This window comes from Macaca mulatta, chromosome 5 (genome assembly GCF_049350105.2).
Source record: "Macaca mulatta isolate MMU2019108-1 chromosome 5, T2T-MMU8v2.0, whole genome shotgun sequence".
Taxonomy (NCBI): domain Eukaryota; kingdom Metazoa; phylum Chordata; class Mammalia; order Primates; family Cercopithecidae; genus Macaca; species Macaca mulatta.
In genome coordinates this window covers 178,044,868-178,066,271 of record NC_133410.1, presented here as the reverse complement: position 1 = coordinate 178,066,271, position 21,404 = coordinate 178,044,868, and the positions used below count along the sequence as shown (strand labels likewise).

Sequence of the window (21,404 nt, the reverse complement as noted above, 5' to 3'; positions counted from 1 at the left end):
ATGAGGTCTTGCTGTATTGCCCAGACTGTTCTCAAACTCCTGGCTTCAAGCAATCTTCCTACCTTCGCCTCTCAAAGTGCTGGGATTATAGGCATGAGCCACTGTGCCATTTCTGGCCAGGCGCAGACATGGGTTTGAGTCCTTGCTCTACTTATCAAGTTGGTAATTGTTCTGTTAACAAATTCTGAGATTATTTTCTCATTTGTTAATAGGGAGGGACCTACTATACATGTGGTGAAGGTCAAATCGTAATGTATGTTAGTATATACAGTGCTGTTTTTATTAGAACTTTGTCAGATATGTTTCATTGTCCTTATTTTCATTCATTTATCCCTATCGAACTTTAAAATGTTTGTTATTAAATGATATTCCCTTATAAAGCACATTGATATTCTATAGATTTGATTCTACTCTTTCATAAGTACTCTTAGTACATAATGGGGTGTGTATATATATGTGTGTGTGTCTGTGTGTGTGTTTGCATGTGTTTGTGTGTGTGTATCTTTTCTTCCTGGAAATTATTATGGAGATCTGTGTAGTTCATCCATCAGTGAAGTTATTCATCATAAATGACAAACATTTGGCAAGCCATTCTTTTAAGTTAATAGCGTTTTTTCTCCCCCTCTGAATAGCAAGTTTTGTTAGCACAAATAAGGATGCTATTTATTTTAGCCTATTTAAAATAAGAAGAGGTCATTTAAACTACTTTCTGGGCTTTGAAACCGGAAAGCTTAGAGCCCCATTAGACTGCAGCTTAGCATCAGTTTGAGATGATTTTATCCATTTCTAGAATGTAAGTGGGGAACAAGAAGACCTGTGAAACAGATGATTCTCCAACTATTCAAGCCACTCTCTCAGTGGTACTTCCTTGTTTGCATCTTTACTGGACAAAAATCTAGTCAGGTTAAGAAGCAACCTAAGTCTATGACTTCATTAATAGAAAATAATGAGATGAACTAAGTACATTCCGTTAGACAGTCTCTACGTAGATATTTTAAAGATGTACCAGTATTTTTGTCTTATTTGCAAGTTTCGGATGAGTTTTTTTATAGTCTCCCCACATGTGACCATAAATAATTTTCAGAATATATTCTTGATCAAAATAAAGTCTGGCCTTATTAGGATTGGTCCAAATATTTAGGTGCAGCGAGAATGTTAATTAAACAAAGAACTCGAGTTTAGTCTGAAAACCTAGAGCCTTATATTATCAAACAACTACTAAGGTTACAGAATTGATTTCTGTCTATAAGTTTTCATAAGGAATCTTGGATTGGATTTTTTAAAACTCTATTTGTTCTTCTACCCTAACGTCAGGAAACTGAGCCCAATACATTCTCTACCAAATTTCACCTGTAGTACCTATAAATTGGGGTGAATTTTTTTCTTTTTGAGAGTCTCCAAATATGCCAAGGTCCCTGGTTAGGAAATGACTTTACCACTTATGACTCAGGAATCCTGTAAGTCAGATAACAGGACAGTTTCCTGGCAGCGCTGTGTAAGTATTGGTTCCACACGTTTCTTTTTCTTTTTTTTCTTTTTTTGAGACGAGTCTTGCTCTGTTGCCCAGGCTGGAGTGCAGTGGCGCAATCTTGGCTCACTGCAAGCTCCGCCTCCCAGGTTCATGCCATTTTCCTGCCTCCGCCTCCCGAATAGCTTTGACTACAGGCCCCCGCCACCACGCCCAGCTAATTTTTTTGGTTTTTTAGTAGAGACGGGGTTTCACCATGTTAGCCAGGATGGTCTCGATCTCCTGACCTCGTGATCTGCCTGCCTCGGCCTCCCAAAGTGTTGGGATTACAGGCATGAGCCACTGTGCCCAGCCTGGTTCCACATATATTTCTTAGTAGTAGGTTTGTCATAACTGATTACATGATAATCATCTCAAATCAGGTCCTCCAGGTATGGCCTTGGTTGCACAATTGATTTGTCCAATTACATTCTGACCAAAAGGAGTATAGATTCTTATTGAACCCATGAAAATTACAGTACTGTCCTGAAAAGTAAAAATACATAAAACTATTTGCTTCTGATTTCTGAGTAGATTATTAAGATCAAATATCATTTTAAGTTTATAAAAGCATAATCTAAATTGAGAATTAGACATAGCTTAAGAAAAAAAAGGGCTTCCTCATTTATTCATTAAATTTTGAACATTATACCAATCATATTCCAAACAAATAATCACAATTAAATTTTATTTAATTCATTTTTTCTTTCCTAGTAATTCTTATTCTTGATCTGCGGTCAAGCAGTTAGCGTTCATGATGTTTGTCAGCTCAAGGACTAAAAAAGTCTTAAAGAAATTCTGACTCGGTTCATTGATAAGTTCCTTGATCATTTAAGCAATGATAGGTCAGAAACTTGTACCCAAGAGTCTCTCTTCTGAAGTGCCAGTAGTTCAGCATCTAGTGTAGTCCTTTTCAGGAGCTTTCTGGCAAGCATCAGGCAGCAAAGTCTTACTGATCATGAGACTGAAAGACTGTGGTTAGTTTATTATAGTAACCAATAATAGAATAAAATGCTCTGTTGGGGTAGAGTACAGAGATTTGATAAGGGCTTGATGAATGTTTTTCTGGAGGATAAAAATGGAGAGCGAAGTTATTGACAAATTTCCAGGGCCTTCTCATAAAACATGCATTTTGTGAAATATTAATAGTATTTTACCTATACAGGCTTAACCTAGGAAAGGCTGAGCATCTTTTTAGATTTGGCAAGTCTTTCCAGGCATGTCTTATAGCAGTGTTGAGCTAATAGTTATAGTGAGAAGTATCTGAAATTTTTTTTTCTAACAAACAGGTAACATTCATTGGTTACTTAATCAAAGTGACAAAATACTGTGAAATATAGATGAAGGAAATAAAATTATAAGGATCTTCACAGTGAGGAACCTTTGTTCAAAAAACATAATCAAATGCTAAAATCCATATAAAGCAGAGAAAATTATTCTGGTAGACATGAAATACCTACTCTTTGAGCAAATTACACAGACAGTAAATGGTAAGGTTTCTTTCTTCTAGTTAGGAGCTCCAAGATCAGTTTACTATTCTAATAGAGAAGCCAAGTTAAAGTTTTTCCATTAATATAATGTTTGGCAATAAAAGCTTCTCATGCCTTTAAAAAATTAATGAATCAACCCATCAAAACTGAGCATACTTTGGGAAAATTCTAACACATTTTATTACACATAGAAATCTCAGTTTTGGAGCAGAGAAGATGGATTATAGTAGTGCTTGGTGCTATAAGGCAGTCTGCACTAATGCAAAATAACATACAACTGTAATTCACACAATTATAATTACTGTATGATGCTTGGTATAATACAACATAACATTTGAATTTAAAAGTCTTCTGAACAAGAGAATCCCATTTTCGAAACAGTATTTTGTAAATATTAATATAGAAGTAATGTGTACAATGAAATAAAAAGCACAGATTAGAAGCAGGGTTACAATTTTAAAGGGCTTCCCTCTCCTCCAAGTCCTACCCCATGTAGTCGAACCCTAATGTAGCAAGATTCTGAGCTAGGGTAGACAAAGGGAATGAAAATGTAACATTTATATTTTATAAACTGTGCCTTCCTTCTCTGCTTTGCTTATATATTCCATCAAAAACTGAGCTCAGGAATCACCTCCTCTGTCCAGCTTTATTTTATCACCTCCAGGCTGCATTGGCTCTCCTCTATGCTTCTTCAACTCAGCGCATTACCTACCTTTAATTACTGGTTTACTTACCCATCTCCCTCTATAGTCTTTGATATGGATCAATAAACAATGGCCTGTGAACCAAATTTGGCCCCCTCTCTCTGTTTGTAAATAAAGTTTTATTAGAACACAGCTAAACTTAATTGTTTACTTGTAATCTGTGGTTGCTTTTGTGCTATAGTGGAAGAGTTGAGTTGAGACAGAAACCATCTGGCCTGCAAAGCCTAAAATATTTACTGTCTGGCCATTTACAGAATACATTTGCTGACCTCTGGTCTCTGAGCTCTTTCATTAACCTTTTTTTGCTAGTTCCTGCACATATCTGGTACATTTTTGGTACTGAATAAATTTTTTGTCAAATTAAGAAGTACAAGTACGGGAAATTTAGTAATAGAAGAACACTGTGAAATGAGACATGAGTGATTTCTAAGATGTGTTCCATTTCTACTGGTAAACTCCATTTTATCAGTAATACTCAACATAATTTTCACTTTCTTTTTCCTTACCTCTCCCTTGATGAATTAATTGCTGTCTTATTGTATCTATCTCTGTTAAAAAACTTATGCAATTATTATAGTTACTTGTGAGTATATTCCTTACCACTGTACGGACTCCTTAGAGAACTGTTTTTGATCTCTATACTTAAAATGCCTTACATGAGTATAGAAAGTACCTTAACAATCTGTGTAATCCTCATTAAATATCTATAGAACAGAAGTAAGAGTTAAAAAAAAAAAAAAAGAAAATAGTTTTTTAAAAAAGAAAAATGCTGAACAGGTAAAGTAAAAAGTAAACATGTTACCTTTCATTCCCTCTTCTGCAAATCCACTTCCCTGAGGTAAACACTGTTAACTGATTGGCAGTTATCCTTTGATGCTTCCTTCCTTTATTCCTTCTTTCCTTCCTCAGTGCACACACACAATTAAATAGAGTTCAGGTATGGAATATAAGCATATTTTTTTAAATAGAGTTATACTATGCATACTGTTTTGGAACTTCCTTTTCTCACTTAATAGTATGTAAACAGTATACACAGAAGTGCTTCATTCTTGTCAGTGACTGCATAGAATTTCTGGTATAGTGATAATACAATATACTTAATCAGGCCCCTTGAACATTCAGATTGTTTATATTTTTGGGTTCTGGCTAACAGTGCTATAGTAACATCTTACATACGTCGTTTTATATTTCTGATAATATTTGTAGGATAAATTTGAAATTGAAATTGCTGTTTCAAATGGTATGTGAATTTAAAATGTTCACATATTTTGACAAATGATTATAATTAACCTTTTCACAAACACCTGTGAGAAAAAGCTTATTTCCCAACATTCTGACCAACAGTATGTATTATTTCATTTTAAGCAAGATAATATGGTATCTTAATTTTTTTTTTTTAATTTGGCAGGGAGTTTAGTACCTTACATATGTGTTTTTTGACCATTTTTTCCACCTGTCATTTGCCTCTCCAGTCTTTTGTCCACGTCTTATTTTGCCTGCCAGTACTTTTCTCAGTGATTTGAATAACTTTTACATCTTAGAGAACTAGCAATCTATCATTTATGTTGCAGGTATTTTCTCAAATTATTATTAAACTTGTGTGTATTTTGCTCTACAGTTGTTTTAAATTGTATGTAGTCAACTTTATCAGTCTTTGTCTTATGACTTAAGCATTTTATGTCATATTTTGAAAGTCCTGCTTTAGTCAGTTATTACAGATAATTAACTTATGTTTCCTTTTGTTATTTTATGGTTTTTTTTTTTTTAGTTTAAAAATGCCGTGTACTTGGAATTATTTTGATGTTAACAATGAGATAGAAATTAAGCCTTTTTATTTCCAAGTGGCCATCTCCAGAAAAGAGTGTTTACGTTATAATAAATGTGGGAAGAGAAAAAAGTCAGAGATGTCTTCCAAATTTCTGGCTTGATTTTTTTCCTTTTGTGATTTTTATTTATATTTTTAAAAAGCATCATAGAAGTCAGATTCAGTGGCTTATACCTGTAATCGCAGTACTTTGGGAGGTCAAGGCAGGAGGAACACTTGAATCCTCAGGAACTCCTGAGGCCAGGAGTTCAAGACCACTAGCCTGGGCAACATAGCAGGACCCTGTCTCTATAAAAAAAACAAAAATGAAAAACTAGCTGCCTGTGGTGGCATGCACCTGTAGTCCTAGCCACTTGGAGGCTGAGGCTGGAGGATAATTTAAACCCAGGAGTTTGAGGCTGAAGTGAGCTATGATAACATGACTGCACTCCAGCCTGGGTGATAGAGCAAGACCCTGTCCCTAAAGAAAGGGGAGGGAGGGGTGTTATAGAAAGAAGATGTATTAAAAACAAAGAAGAATCACCTGTTTGTCTTAACATTATAAAATATAAATTATTTCCATTTTCACTCATAAAGTTACTTTCCACATTTGTTTTGATTTATAAGAGATGACCCAGTAGCATCTCTTATATTTTGGATTTAGTATGTGGAGAGCTTGTGTTGACTTGAATATCTATTTAATGTCAGTGCCTGCAGAGTTAAAATAAATTGTAACCTAAAATATTTTTTTAAGGATTTAGTTCCTCTCATCCCTAAATATTCTTGAATTCTTTTAATGGTCAGGGAGAGGCTACTGTGAATTGTAAGTTTTAAAAGAAATGACAGATCTGATTTTTCTTCCTAGATTTTGGACTGGTTTGTACAGATATGTTTGGCCCTGAAACATGTACATGATAGAAAAATTCTTCATCGAGACATTAAATCTCAGGTATGTTATTCTGACACTGATAACTTCTAAATGGATAAAGATATGGAACCTTCATTGTCTTGGGCCAAAAATTTTTGAACCTGATTTAGTATGCATCAAATTATCTGTCTTGTGTCTTCACTCTTATCCTGTTCATCTGCATCTGTATTAGATCTCCTGCTTGCTTCCCATACTCTAAAAATTACTTTCCTTCCCAGTCTCTAAAACTTACAGAACATTTTTTTATAACTCCAAAAAGAACCTCATACCTATTAGCAGTGAGTTCCCATTCCCCTCCACCTAGACTCTGGTAACCCCTACTCTACTTTCTGTCTGTGTGGATTGGCCTATTCTGGACGGTTTATATAAATGGATATTATGAAGTATGTGCCTTTTGCCTGCCTATGTATGTATGTATGTATGTATGTATGTATGTATGTATTTATCTATCTATCTATCTCTATCTATCTATCTATCTATCTATCTATCTGTCTATCTATCTATCGTTTTTGAGACGGAGTCTTGCTCTTTTGCCCAGGCTGGAGTGCAGCAGTGTGATTTCAGGCTCACCACAACCTCCACGTCCTGTCCAAGTGATTCTCCTGCCTCAGCCCCACGCGTAGCTGGGATTTCAGGCACCTGCCACCATGCCTGGCAATTTTTTGTAGTTTTAGTAGAGATGGAGTTTCACCATGTTGGCCAGGCTGATCTTGAACTCCTGACCTCAGGTGATCTGCCTGCCTCAACCTCCCAAAGTGCTAGGATTACAAGTGTGAGCCACTGCGCCTGGCCCCTTTTGCCTGTTTCTAAATCAGACTGTCTTTTTGTTGTCATTGTTGAGTTATGCAAGTCCTTTTCTTGATAAAAGTTTTTTCTCAAATATATGATTTGTAAAAATTTTCTCCCGTTTTATGGATTGTCTGTTTTCTTGATGGTGTCCTTTGATGCACAAAAGTTTTTAATTTTGATAGTCCAATCTATCCTTTTACTTTTTTTGCTTGTGCTTTTTGACGTCATCTAAGAAACAATTCCCTAGCCCAACAGCATGAAGATTTATTCCTATGTTTTTCTCTAGGAGTTTTTTTTTTTTTTTTTTTTTTTTGAGATGGAGTCTCGCTCTGTCGCCCAGGCTGGAGTGCAGTGGCCGGATCTCAGCTCACTGCAAGCTCCGCCTCCCGGGTTTGCGCCATTCTCCTGCCTCAGCCTCCCGAGTAGCTGGGACTACAGGCGCCCGCCACCTCGCCCGGCTAGTTTTTTGTGTTTTTTTAGTAGAGACGGGGTTTCACCGTGTTAGCCAGGATGGTCTCGATCTCCTGACCTCGTGATCCGCCCGTCTCGGCCTCCCAAAGTGCTGGGATTACAGGCTTGAGCCACCGCGCCCGGCCTCTCTAGGAGTTTTATATTTTAGTTTTGATATTTAGATCTAGACTCCATTTTGAATTAATTTTTGTGTATGATTTGAGGTAGGGGACTTCATTTATTCTTTTGTATGTGAATATCCAGTTTCTCTAGCATAATTTTTTAAACTGGATTTTAAATTTTAGGAAAAATGTTGACTCAGAACTGGACTGTAACAATATTTCTAAGAATTTTTTTCCTGTCTTTTATAGAACATATTTTTAACTAAAGATGGAACGGTACAACTTGGAGATTTTGGAATTGCTAGAGTTCTTAATAGGTAACATGAATTTTAAACTTTGTATTGATATAATGTTTTCAGCGAACCTTCAATCCATGATGATGTATATGTGATAATTTATAGTATCTTTAAGTATGTTGTTTACTGGGATGTTGCTTTATTGGGACATGTTCTGAGAAAGGCATCATTAGGTGATTTTGTCAGTGTGTAAATATTGTAGAGTGTACTTACACAAACCTAGATGATAGAGTGTACTACACAGGCAGGCTGTAGCCTATTGTTTCTAGGCTACAAACCTGTACAGCATGGTCTGTACTGAATACTGTAAGAAATTGTAACACAATGGTATATATTTAAACATAGAAAAGATAAAATATAAAAGATAAAAAATGATATTCCTTTATGGGACACTTACCATGAATGGAGTTTGCTGGACTGGAAGTTGCTTTCTGTGAGTGAGTGAGTGGTGAGTGAATGTGAAGATATAGCACATTTCTGTATGCTACGGTAGAGTTTATAAACACTGTACACTTAGGCTATACTAAATTTATTAAAAAATAATTGTTCTACAATGTATGTCAGTCACCATGTCACTAGGTTATAGGAATTTTTCAGCTTCATTATAATCTTATGACACCAGCATCATATAGGTGATCTGTTGTAGACCAAAAGCAACATTAATGTGGCACATGACTGTGTCTTAAACTTCTCCAATAATTTTTTTTTCTTCTAGTACTGTAGAGCTGGCTCGAACTTGCATAGGGACCCCATACTACTTGTCACCTGAAATCTGTGAAAACAAACCTTACAATAATAAAAGGTATTTAAAATGATACTCATTGTATGATGTATTTCCTTTCAATCTTTTTGTTGTCATGTTTATTAACCTTTAGAATACTATTCTAATATCAGTAATACATACATGTAAACATATATGTATATATAAAATGTTGTTAATATATGGTGAGGGGAATTGTAAAAAAGCTATTTGATTATCTTGCTGGAAGAACCACAGAAAGAATCACCTTGTTATTTATGTTATAACTGAAAGTAGAGTGCTTTCTTTGGTCTTTTTCTTCGTGATAGTCACTTCTTATTGAATTATTGCTAATATTTCTTGAACACACTCTAAGCCAGGTAGTGTTTTGAGTTCTATGTATTCTCTTAGTCTTCACAATGAGTTTGGGAGATGTAGGTATTAATCATTCCTCCTCTTCTTATAAGGAAACCAAATGCAGAGAGAGGCAAAGTAACGTCTTTGAAATCCTTGAGTCAAATAAGTGGTGGAATCAGCATCCAAACTAGGTGTCTGGCTCCCAAGCCCATATTTCTAATCACAGCACTGTAGTCTGGCTAGCGGACTATATAATATGTGGGTAGAAAGAGCAATTCTACCATTAAATTCCAGCTATCCTTTATTTTCTCTCTCTAATTGGAAAATCCCAACCAAGATAACAGTGGTCAGTAGCTGTGGCAAATTTCTTAATAAATTTTTAATGTCCATTAAATTAATATTTTGTTTTATAATTTTTAAATCATGGTATTTTACAAATAATTGAAAAAAAGTTTGAGTTTTATGAAATAAAAATAAATAGAATTTACATGAATTTTTTTGATATTGTTCTTTTAAATATTAAATTTCTTTAATGAAGCTTCAAAGTAATTGTTGGGGCAACCATTTTCTTTTTCCAATCTGAGAGAGCTACTTTTGTCATTTGGTTATGGTTGAAATTTTTAGTTTTTTTTTTTTTTTTTGAGGTGGAGTCTCGCTCTGTCGCCCAGGCTGGAGTGCAGTGGCCGGATCTCAGCTCACTGCAAGCTCCGCCTCCCAGGTTCACGCCATTCTCCTGCCTCAGCCTCCCGAGTAGCTGGGACTACAGGCGCCCGCCACCTCGCCCGGCTAGTTTTTTGTATTTTTTAGTAGAGACGGGGTTTCACTGTGTTAGCCAGGATGGTCTCGATCTCCTGACCTCGTGATCCGCCCGTCTCGGCCTCCCAAAGTGCTGGGATTACAGGCTTGAGCCACCGCGCCCGGCCGAAATTTTTAGTTTTAAAGGAAATTTTTTCTGGAGCACATATTTTTCCAAAACACTTTTATGCTGTTTATGTTTCCTTTAAATCAAAAAATTTTAAAGTACATTCTGATACTTAGAGGAAATTTCTCATTTTTATCTTCTCTAGTGACATTTGGGCTCTGGGGTGTGTCCTTTATGAGCTGTGTACACTTAAACATGCTGTAAGTAGAAGTTTCTGAAATATTTTTAAAGTTATGTTAAAAAGCGCCTATAATGTTTTTATTATTTTTTAAGTTCTGTTATCTTTCAGATAACCCTCATCCTAGAAATTCTCCTCTATGTCCGTTTTTACATTTCTCATTTTTTCTGAAGTATAAATGGATTTTCCCTTAATATATATGCGTATCTAGTATATTTGCTATTTTATAATATTTCATGCTGTTTTCCAGAAAATTATTTCTAATGACAAAAATGAATTTTGCTGTTTTCTTAATGTTAAATTTAGTATAAAGTTGATATTCTAGCTTAACAAATTTTACTAGTTTCATTTTAGTGAATTCTTTCATAACACCCAGACTGATTTGGAATTGAACTAATTTAAAGAATTTCATTCAATATACTCACTGATGACTTTTACCAATTTAAGTAATCATTAATTCAGAGTATTTAAAATTTTTACTTTTGAGACTTTTTTTTTTAATAACGTGTAGCACACTAAAAAAGGGGAGAGTTGTTGTCCTAAGTAGGTTTAGTCTTAATAAAGCAGTTTTTTGAAATGGAAAGTGATTAACATTTTTTTACCCACTGATTAAACAATATTGTATTTTCATTACAGAAAACTTCAGAAAATAGATGAAAATATAAATAAGTGAATAAGGATCATAAACAGTTCTTCCAGCCAGTATTGACTACCTATAAAATGAAAAATTTTTTTTCTTCCCCAAAAGTTTGATTAGACTTTATAAGAAGTTTTATAACCTGATTTTATTGCTTAATACTATTTGGGGAATATTTTTTCTTGTCATTCTTTTTAATGGTTGCATACTCTTTTACTATATTGCCTTAGATTTTTTTTTTCTTGCTTAAGGAAAAAAGCATAAGCTGACAAGGTAATGTGGGATGGTAGTTATCAGACGCTTATTTGAAGTAATTGATCAGTTTTTCTGCAACACAGTTATTTTAGCTTTAAACCATTGGTTTGTGGGTTTTAAAAAAATCTGTTCGTCTACATTGTCCTGTCACCATCTCTTCTGTATTTTGGGATTGTTTACTCTTAAGTAGCATGTGTCTTAAGATACATGAAATCCAGTAACTTACGCTTTGTGAAGAGCATGTCAACTGAGTGATAAATGAAAGTGCATTGGAATAGAGAACCACATCTTTTCTGCATTTAGGATTCCTATTTAGGTGTACAGATGTTTCTATAAGATTGAATTTACTCAGATGACATTTAGGAGAGCTCAACATTTAATAGAACTTTTATAATCACTGATACCTAATTTATAGTACATTTTATTTTCTTAATGTGTATATTAAGATAACATTGTACAATTGTTCTGTAATATTTTAGTGGAGATATCAAAAGTTTAATGTTGCCCTCTTTCAAGACGAAATCTTCAGATTTTAAACTGCCCCACCTCTTGTTTTCTTTTTACTTTAAAGTTTATATTGTGTTTAATTCTGACATATGTATTCCTATTAAGATATTTTTATACTGCTGATTTTCATAGCTTTTAGGAGCATCGCACGCACACAAAATAGTGAGCATTGTCTGAAAGGAAAGTATGAGTAGTTTTATGTATTAATTTTCCCCCAATGCTTTTAGTTGTGTAGTTAATTTCTTGTTCTAATCATTACAACAGAGGCACTAAGAGGCAGGTCTTAAATGAAGAGCAGCAGGTTGTTCTTTTTCTGTTTGTGGTTCTTTGGCCCTAATTTTGCTACCTCTAAGGCATAACCTTTCACCATTTGATTATTGTCATAGTTTATGAAACGTTTATTTAATACATCCCATCTTTAAATATTTTAAATAAGTAAAAATTACTCTTATTTTGTGAGGGCTGATATTAATTTATAGATAACCAACTAAACTTTGCTCTAGAAAACATATTCTAATTATTTGGAAGAGGATGTGTTTCTATTCTATATTGGTAGGAAAAGAACTATTTCTTATTACTGATATTCTCAGTTTCAATTTATATATGTTTCCTGTATGTTATTTATTTTCTGGACTTTAGTTTGAAGCTGGCAGTATGAAAAACCTGGTACTGAAGATAATATCCGGATCTTTTCCACCTGTGTCTTTGCATTATTCCTATGATCTCCGCAGTTTGGTGTCTCAGTTATTTAAAAGAAATCCTAGGGATAGACCATCAGTCAACTCCATATTGGAGAAAGGTTTTATAGCCAAACGCATTGAAAAGTTTCTCTCACCTCAGGTATGTTCTTTTTCCTTTAAAATTAAACAGTAGGGTTATGTTGCTTAGCTAGAACATGGCCTCCAGTGTTGAGGAGAGCACATCTGGACCTTGGGGGAATGGTGTGCCTTTTTCAGACTAAATTAGTGCCACTTTCCTTTCCGTGCTCTTTCTTTTTCTTCAGATGAGAGTATTGCTCTGTTGTGCAGGCTAGAGTACAATGGCAAAATCATAGCCTACTGCAGCCTCAAACTCCTGGGCTCAAGCAATCCTTCTGCCTCAGCCTCCTGAGTAGCTGAGACTACAGGTGTGCACCACCACACTCAGCTAATATTTAAAAAAAAAATTTTAGATACGGAGTCTCACTATGTTGTCCAGGCTTGTCTTGAACTCCGCCTCAAGTGATGCTCCCACCTTGGCCTTCCAAAGTACTGGGATTGTAGGTGTGAACCAGTTCTCCCAGCCTTTCCATTTTTATGTAACTGTTTTGTTAATGTTTGCTTTCCAGTTATGCAATATTCCTCTTTTCTCTGGATTTCTAACTGTAAAATTACTGAGCATTTCTATGCTTCACTTTCCTCACCTGTGAGCAAAGGGATTATTGAATGTATCTGTGAGGTTGTTATGAGAATTAAAAGTGATAATACACATAAAGTGCTTAATGTCTAGCATGTAAGTGCTCAAAATATTTAATGTCTTAAATATTACCTACATATCAATGTATTTTACTAATACACATTTTTTTTTTTAATTCTTTTTGAGACAGGTTGTAGTTCTGTTGCCCAGGCTAGAATGCAGTGGCATGATCACAGCTCACTGCAACTGCCACCTCCTGGGCTCAAGCCATCCTCTCGTCTCAGTCTCCCAAGTAGCTGGAATTATAGGCACATGTCACCATGCCCAGTAAATTTTTGTATTTTTTGTAGTGACAGGGTCTCACCATATTGCCCAGGCTGATCTCGAACTCCTCAGTTCAAGTGATCTGCCCACCTCGGCCTCCCAAAGTGCTAGGATTACAGGCATGAGCCACCATGCCCGGCCTATAAATGTATTGTTAACATAATCTATATGATTATAGTTATATTCTTTTTGATAGGAAATGACTAGAAACCATTTATATGTAGGTATACTAGATTACTGACTCATGATTTCTCCTTTAGTGCACACATAGGTGCATAATTGTTGAGTTTAACTGAATTTTAATTCCATAAGATTTTTAAAGCAATCTATATCAAATCAGTTAGCATAAGTTATAAAAATGTGATCACCTGAAATTGGAATTGTTTTACTTTTCTGGTTTAGTGCGGCCTTTGTTAAATAACTGTTAACCTCCAGTAAATAAGATATTCAGCAAAACTATAGTTTTGTTATTACTTTTATATGCTCATGGAGGAGAAGGAAGTATCATATGTCCTTTTGGCTTAACAGAACATGCATGTGACCAAATACTCTTCAGAAAACAGAGATGTTGATTTTACTGTTGCTACCATGAGAATGCATTAGTATGCAAGAAAACCAACTAACATTTGGAGATTAAAGGTTACTTGTATAGGTCATAGCAACAGCCTCTGAAACGTGGGTGTCTTACAAGACTCCTTTGTTATAAATAACGTTTGCGAGGACACTTTTATTATGTAGTGTACTATTGTTTTTTTGGCAGCCACTAGAGAATAAACAATGACTTCATTTAGTCTTGCTGAGGTTTCTCTCTCCCCATACCAGGAGTTGGGACATATAGTCTCAAGGCTGAGGTACTGGAATTTAGCTAGCTAGCAATGAAAGAGAAAATATTCAAGCTTAAAATGTGCAAAACTTATAATATGAAAAGAAACAAGGGGAGATTGTGATTATTCACAAATGGAATATTTGACGTTATGTGTTAGTATATACATAGACCCTACTTGTTACTATTTAAGCACCACTTAGATTTCATTCTTCATGAAGACCTTTATCTGCTGTTCCTCAGATTTATTTTCTACTATATATCACTTGTTGTTTAAAGATAAAAACCTTTATCTGCTGTTCCTCAGATTTATTTTCTACTATATATCTACTTGTACTTAGGTGAGACGCTTTGTGACACTTTTGTCTGTTTGTTTGTTTGTTTGAGGATGGAGTCTCACTCTGTCACCCAGGCTGGAGTGCAGTGGCGCAGTCTCAGCTCACTGCAACCTGCACCTCTGGAGCTAAAGCAGTCCTCCCTCCTCTCAGCCTGCTGATAGTTGTGATATATTTTTTTAAAGACTATAACTGTGAAACAATTGATGAGCTTTACTGTAACATATGAACTATTATTTCCAGTATCACTATAATGCTCCCTATCATTTTAGTACCTAATCCTCTCAAGACCATCAGCCATGGTTGATAGGGCCTAGTTTTTAGTCTTCTGCACTCTGGCAACATCTTCCTGGATATGGCTTGAAAAACTATGGATAAGTTCTGATTCATTAGGAATATAGGGGCTGTCCAGTGGAATGCTCTGTGACAATGAAAATGCTCTATATCTGCATTGTTCAATGTTGCAGCCACTAGCCACATGTGGTTAGTAAGCACTTGAAATGTCCTTGGTATAACTGAAAAGCTTCTCATATATATATATAAAAGATATATATATTAAGATATATATAAGATATATATATTAAGATATATATATATCTTAAATTTTAGTTCAAATAGGTGCATGTGGGTAGTGGCTACTCTATTGGACAATACAACATAGGGATTTCAGGATCTTCTTGGATTCTGTATGTCCCATCTCTCAATTCACATGAGCATTACCACAGGAAAAGAAAGACTTCTCCAACAGTGGAAGAAATGATTCGATTTAGGGACAAGATTGAGATCATAAACCACCTGTTTTCTTCCAAGAGAAAGAAAAGGAAAAAAAATGCATTTTTTGAGAAGGGAACACACATTCACATAGTTGCCCTAAATTGCCTGTGAGCCAGACTTGGCTGTTACATTTGTCTGCTAACGAAAAGGTTCTCAAACTTGAGCATGCATCAGAATCACCTAGAGGGCATTGCTGACTCTCACCACCACAGTCTTGGTTTCAGTAATTTTAAGGTGGAGCCTGACAGTTTGCATATTTACTGAGTTCCAGATGATGCTGATCCTGCTGGTATGAGACTTTGAGAACTGCTCTAGGGGTTTTCTTAATGGAAAAAACGACCCCCTCGGATCAAGTATTTTTTTTGCCTATCGGAGTGTCTGGACCACTGTTACTATAGGAAGATTCTCTCACCAAGGCTCAGTTCTCTTGAAAAAATAGAAAATTCACTTGCCTTTGCCTTTCCTACAAAGTAAGAAAAAAAAGCTTAAACCAAGTTAGCTCTTTGTTGGTATCATAGTTTTGAACTTAAGGAGAGAAAAATATGGAGTAAGGAGAAAAAATTACTTGCAGAAAATATAAATGATTTTTGTTCCTGATTTATAAATATCTATGTTTATAAATGCCGGAGAATATATAATGGAGAGTTTATACTAATATTAGTATATAAATGGAGACATTTGTTAAATTAAGAATATTTACATATTTATCCAATAACTTAATAAAATTAGTTATAATTTATAATTATGAGTTACAAAACTCATTGGAAATGTTAAGCAGATTCAGAGTAAAGTTAAAATAACTGAGAGATTACTAGATAATTTATTTTGATAATGAAGTGATTCTTCAGTAGTTTTGAAGAAAATGAAGGCTATAGATGCACATAGAATATAGAGATTTTTCCAGATAGGTAGTTGTGTTAAATTGCTGAGAGATGAAATAGGCAAGTAATGTATGGATGCCTACCTTGCTCATTAGATTAATTTGAGAAGAAAGCCTCTATCTGGAGAACTAATAAATTTGTGTCGGGCATGGTGGCACATACCTTTAATCTCAGGACTTTGGGACACTAAGGCAGGAGAATCACTTGCTCCCATACATTTGAGACTAGCCTGAGCAACATAAGGAGACCCCCATCTCCATAAAAAATATACCAAAAAAATTTTTTTTTGAATCAGCCTGGCATAGTGACACAGGCCTGTGGTCCTAACTGATTGGAGGCTGAGAGATGGGAGGGTTGCTTGGGCCTGGGAGGTCAAGGCTGCAGTGAGCCATTGTTGTCTCACTGTACTCCAGCCTGAGTGACAAAGTGAGACCCTGTCTCAAAAACATACACCCATAGATACATACATAAATAAGATTGGGAGGGAGTTAGCATGAGAGGAATTTATTGAATGGATTTTTTTTTTAATTTTTCTTAATTTTTAAAATAGAGATGAGATCTCACTATGTTGCCAGGGCTGACCTCTAACTCCTGTGCTCAAGTGATCCTCCCCTCGGCCTCCTAAAGAGCTGGGATTTCAGGCATGAACCACGACACCTGGGCTTCCTTTTTTTTTTTTTTTTTTTTCCTTGACTTGGTTTTAGTACAGTTTGGCAACATAAATATTACTGAAAAAGGGGAAAATGTATTACAATTAATGGGTAGGTTTTTTATTTTGAAAATGTAACATCTTTTCTGATTTTTTTTTTTTCTCTTTCAATCTAAGCTTATTGCAGAAGAATTTTGTCTAAAAACGTTTTCAAAGTTTGGATCACAGCCTATACCAGGTAAATGAAATCTGATATGAAACTTTTCATCTGTTTGTGGTAATCAAACCTAATTAAACTGGAAATATATGTTGATATAGTAAGTTGGGATAATTCTAGGATAAATTTAATCCAGAGGAAATGCACCTTAGAATTATTAATGATTTATGGCAATATATAGTTTCTTAATAACAACATTCTCATTTCTTGTCCATTTTATTTAAATGAAATCTGGCCTGAAATCTTATGTCTTTGATGCCTAGCTGATATTTTGAGAATGTTGTTATAGAATTATAAAATGTTCAATTTTGGTGTAAATCTTCATATAAAATATTACCTTTTTTTTTTTTTTTTTTTTTTTTTGAGATGAGGTTTCGCTCTTGTTGCCCACGCTGGAGTACAGTGGCGCGATCTCGGCTCATTGCAACCTCCGCTTCCTGGGTTCAAGCGATTATCTTGCCTCAGCCTCCCAAGTAGCTGGGATTACAGGCATCCACCACCAAGCCCAGCTAATTTTTTGTATTTTTAGTAGAGATGGGGTTTCTCCATGTTGGCCAGGCTGGTCTCAAACTCCTGACCTCAGGTGATCCACCCACCTCGGCCTCCCAAAGTGCTGGGATTACAGGCGTGAGCCACCGCACTCAGTCATAAATATTTTCTTTGAGAAATATTTCATATTCTGAATTTTTTTAAGTAAGTGAATGTGAAGTCAAGCACTTTATTAAAGATAGGTTTTATTTTAAACAATGTGACCAGTGGTATTAGAATTGTTGTAAGATTATGGATATGGTTATATACTATGTGTGTGTATTTAGGTGTATCTATGTGAGAGGGAAATTATTTTTTTCCTGAATAGAATGATTTCAGAATGGATTTCTAAAATCAATGGAAGTTATTTAATACGTGAAGGGTATATTGTTTTTCAAACGTAATTCTTTGTACTACTCCATTTTGAGTTTGGATAAATTAATAAAAATAGATATCATAAAAATGAGCCCATTTAGCTAGAAGTGGTATGACAGTGGGTTCTCAGGAAGGCAAGCTACATTTAGCCCTTCTTTTTTTTTTTTTTTTTTTTTTTTTTTTTGAGATGGAATCTTGCTCTGTCTCCAGGCTGGAGTGCAGTGGTGCGATCTCAGCTCACTGTAACCTCCGCCTCCCAGGTTCAAGGGATTCCCCTGCCTCAGCCTCCCAAGTAGCTGGGAATACAGGTGCCCGCCACCACGCCTGACTAATATTTCGTATTTTAGTAGAGATGGGGTTTCACCCTGTTGTCCAGGATGGTCTCAATCTCCTGACCTCATGATCCACCTGCCTTGGCCTCCCAAAGTGCTGGGTTTACAGGCGTGAGCCACCTGCTGCATTTCGCCCTTCTTAAAGACCCTTAGACATCCTCTCATTGCAGAGACCACCAATCCCTGGGAAGTCAACTCACTTAAACAGAATTTACAAGAGACCAAGAATCGGCATGATTTCTCTGGGCAGTGGACAGTCAAGCTTCGTAGAAGTCATATCTTAATCAAAAGGCTCCTTGTCACAAAAGCTAGAAATACCCAGTGTCAGCATGTTCTTTCCATGTGGATAAACCCATATGGGAATTAGAAAGTAATTTGTTATAAGAGCATTTGGTTGAATGAAATGCTTAATAGGAGTAGTATTACTGATAAATACTTTGTGGCCTCCAGTCCCCTATGTTAAACTTCATGCCATAGGTAGCCTTGTCACTGATCCTGAAAAATGCCCTAAAATCAGATAGGCAGTTCTTCCTTTTCTCTGGAAAGTAGATGGGACTGTTCATATCTGTTTCTTAGAAATCTTTATTTTTTATGCTTTTGCGCCTCTAGCCCCTTTTCTGGCATACACTCTATTTCTTTGATTCTATTAACACGTTTAGCCAGGTTGCAGTATTGTGACTCTGTGTGTATATGTGTATGTGTATGCTCTAATTTGATTGTACAGTTGAACTCTCGAAGGGAAATCTTTTTTTGCTCATGCTTCCTGGTTTCTGGGTCAAGATGCAGTTGGAGTATGTGTTTGGAAAACCTTACCCTGTCACATCGTATATCCCATATTGTCAACAAAAATTACTTCTGAATCTCTAAAATGCCGACTTAATGGCTTATATTGTTTTTATTTTTAAAAGTTTACTAAATTATATGAAAAATATTTATTATAAAAATATTTTAAAAGAAATAAAAATTACCCCAATTTTAACACACACTGTTATATTTGATATATTTTTCTGTGATAATATGTGCATAATAACTACAAATTGAGAATGCATTATTAGAAGTTTTGTTTCTTTTAATTTATACTATTATATGATGAACATTTTCTATTACAATTACATTTTTTTTGAAGAACTGAGTTTAGCCGTAGGATTTCATTTTAAACCAGTTAAATTTTTTTCTCCTTCCCCCCGCTAAAAAGGAAGAACACTTCTGGAAGAAATTGATTTAAATTGATAAATTGATTTAGCACATTATAAAATCCTGAGCTAGAGAGCAGTCTGGAAGTGGAAGAAAGCAAGCTGCTGCTCAGGCTTTAGAAGAGTTTGAGCAGAGGGGTATCTTGGCAGATAATAAAAATAAGAAAGGGAAAGAGGGTTTCAGTAAGTGTTTATATAGACTATACTCTGACTTTTAATATCCTCCAGAGATGTGAGTAAATAGAAGAATTTTCTTTTTATTACCTTAGGATGCTTTTCTTTAACTTATCCCTTCTAAGACTGAACCCCATCTAGGCTTCAATAAGGGTTAAATACATAATACTGTAGGGTTTATTCTTGTGCATGGAGTTTCTCTGATTATTTCTTTAATATCAATTCATAAATAATATTCTTAATATAGATTGCTCTCCAGAAAGTTTAACCAATTTATATTTCTGCCAGCAGTCTATGAGGTACCCATTTTGTGGAACCCTTAGTGATAATGATTGTTTTAAGATATTTCTTTTTTGAAGGTCTGTAGGTATAGATACCATTCACACATTATATGAAGGAAAAAGTTGCTTATATTGATGTAATTAATGCTTAACAGTTGCTCTTGATTATCTTCTGATTTTGAAAGTAGTTTCTAAAATGTGAATTTTTAAAAAATTATTTTTAACAGCTCTATTGTTACATAACTCACATACCATACAGTTTATACATTTGGTGTCTACAATTAAACTTTTTTTTAGCATATTCATGTTTAAATTATTTTTAGTATATTCACCAATACGTGCAACCATCACCCACAGTCAATTTTAGGGATTTATTTTTTTATGTTAAAAACTTCAACATGTTAGAGGAATTTGGCTTTTAGCTTCTGTCAAAAAGTGACTTTAGGGTAAAAGAGTTAAGGCATTAGTAAATACTAAGGGATGAATTAAGATATTTGATAGAAAGTTTCAAATACTGTCAATGATTATGAAAATTAAACTGTGCTATCTTGAAGAATTCTGAAAGTAAAGAGTTAATGTAAAGAACTTCAGACAAAATTCTTTGTATCTTTTCGTTTAGCCAAAAGACCAGCTTCAGGACAAAACTCGATTTCTGTTATGCCTGCTCAGAAAATTACAAAGCCTGCCGCTAAATATGGAATACCTTTAACATATAAGAAATATGGAGAGAAAAAATTATACGAAAAGAAACCACTGCAAAAACATAAACAGGTATGATCATGTTACAGACCGTGTGTTAATAACAAATTCAATTCGATCTTATTTCATTGCAGCCCAATTCAGTTACCTTGATATTATAGGATTGCTTTTATTAAGTTACCAAGGAATGTCCTCCTTCTGTGTTTTACCAATCCTCTAAAACTGAGAAGCCCTACAGGAGTCATAAAAAGTCATTAAGTAAATATATTAAGTAATATAATTAGTGCAATAAAAAATGAGTGACATTATAAATGAAATAACTTTTGAACAACCTAAGCAGAGCCGTTTGGGTTCGTGCATAAATGAAATAAATACCTATGACGTTCTTGATAAAAATCTGGAAATATTTGGTATTTGAGAATTCACAGTCAGATAAACAGAATCATAGAGCTGGAAGGAATGTGATCATGTAATCTACTCTATCATATTTCAGATGAAAAATGAAGGCCTGTAGAATTTAAGCAACGTGCCCAAGAACCCAGTGATAGTTGCAGAAATTTGACATTTTATGTCAGTAGCTGTATGCTTTGGTATATGGAACTTGTTTCATTTGGATTACATACACATACATATACATATACACAACCTTAGATATGTATGTATACACACTACTGTAAGATAAAACTTTATATAGTAGGAATGATCAGTCACTTGGTTTAAAATCTGTCATAGGTCAGGT

At 34.9% G+C, this 21,404-nt stretch overlaps 1 protein-coding gene across 17 annotated transcripts in view; it reads left to right on the top strand.

The window, feature by feature from the left end:
- Positions 1-21,404, top strand: part of NEK1 (NIMA related kinase 1) — a 199,441-nt gene that overhangs the window by 14,518 nt on the left and 163,519 nt on the right. For all 17 annotated transcript variants that reach the window (XM_078002440.1, XM_078002438.1, XM_078002434.1 and 14 more), the window contains 7 exons: positions 6,371-6,454; positions 8,044-8,111; positions 8,806-8,892; positions 10,254-10,308; positions 12,325-12,525; positions 17,044-17,104; positions 20,586-20,737. In XM_078002440.1, coding sequence (XP_077858566.1) covers positions 6,371-6,454; positions 8,044-8,111; positions 8,806-8,892; positions 10,254-10,308; positions 12,325-12,525; positions 17,044-17,104; positions 20,586-20,737 — 708 coding nt within the window. The remainder of the gene's footprint in view (positions 1-6,370; positions 6,455-8,043; positions 8,112-8,805; positions 8,893-10,253; positions 10,309-12,324; positions 12,526-17,043; positions 17,105-20,585; positions 20,738-21,404) is intronic.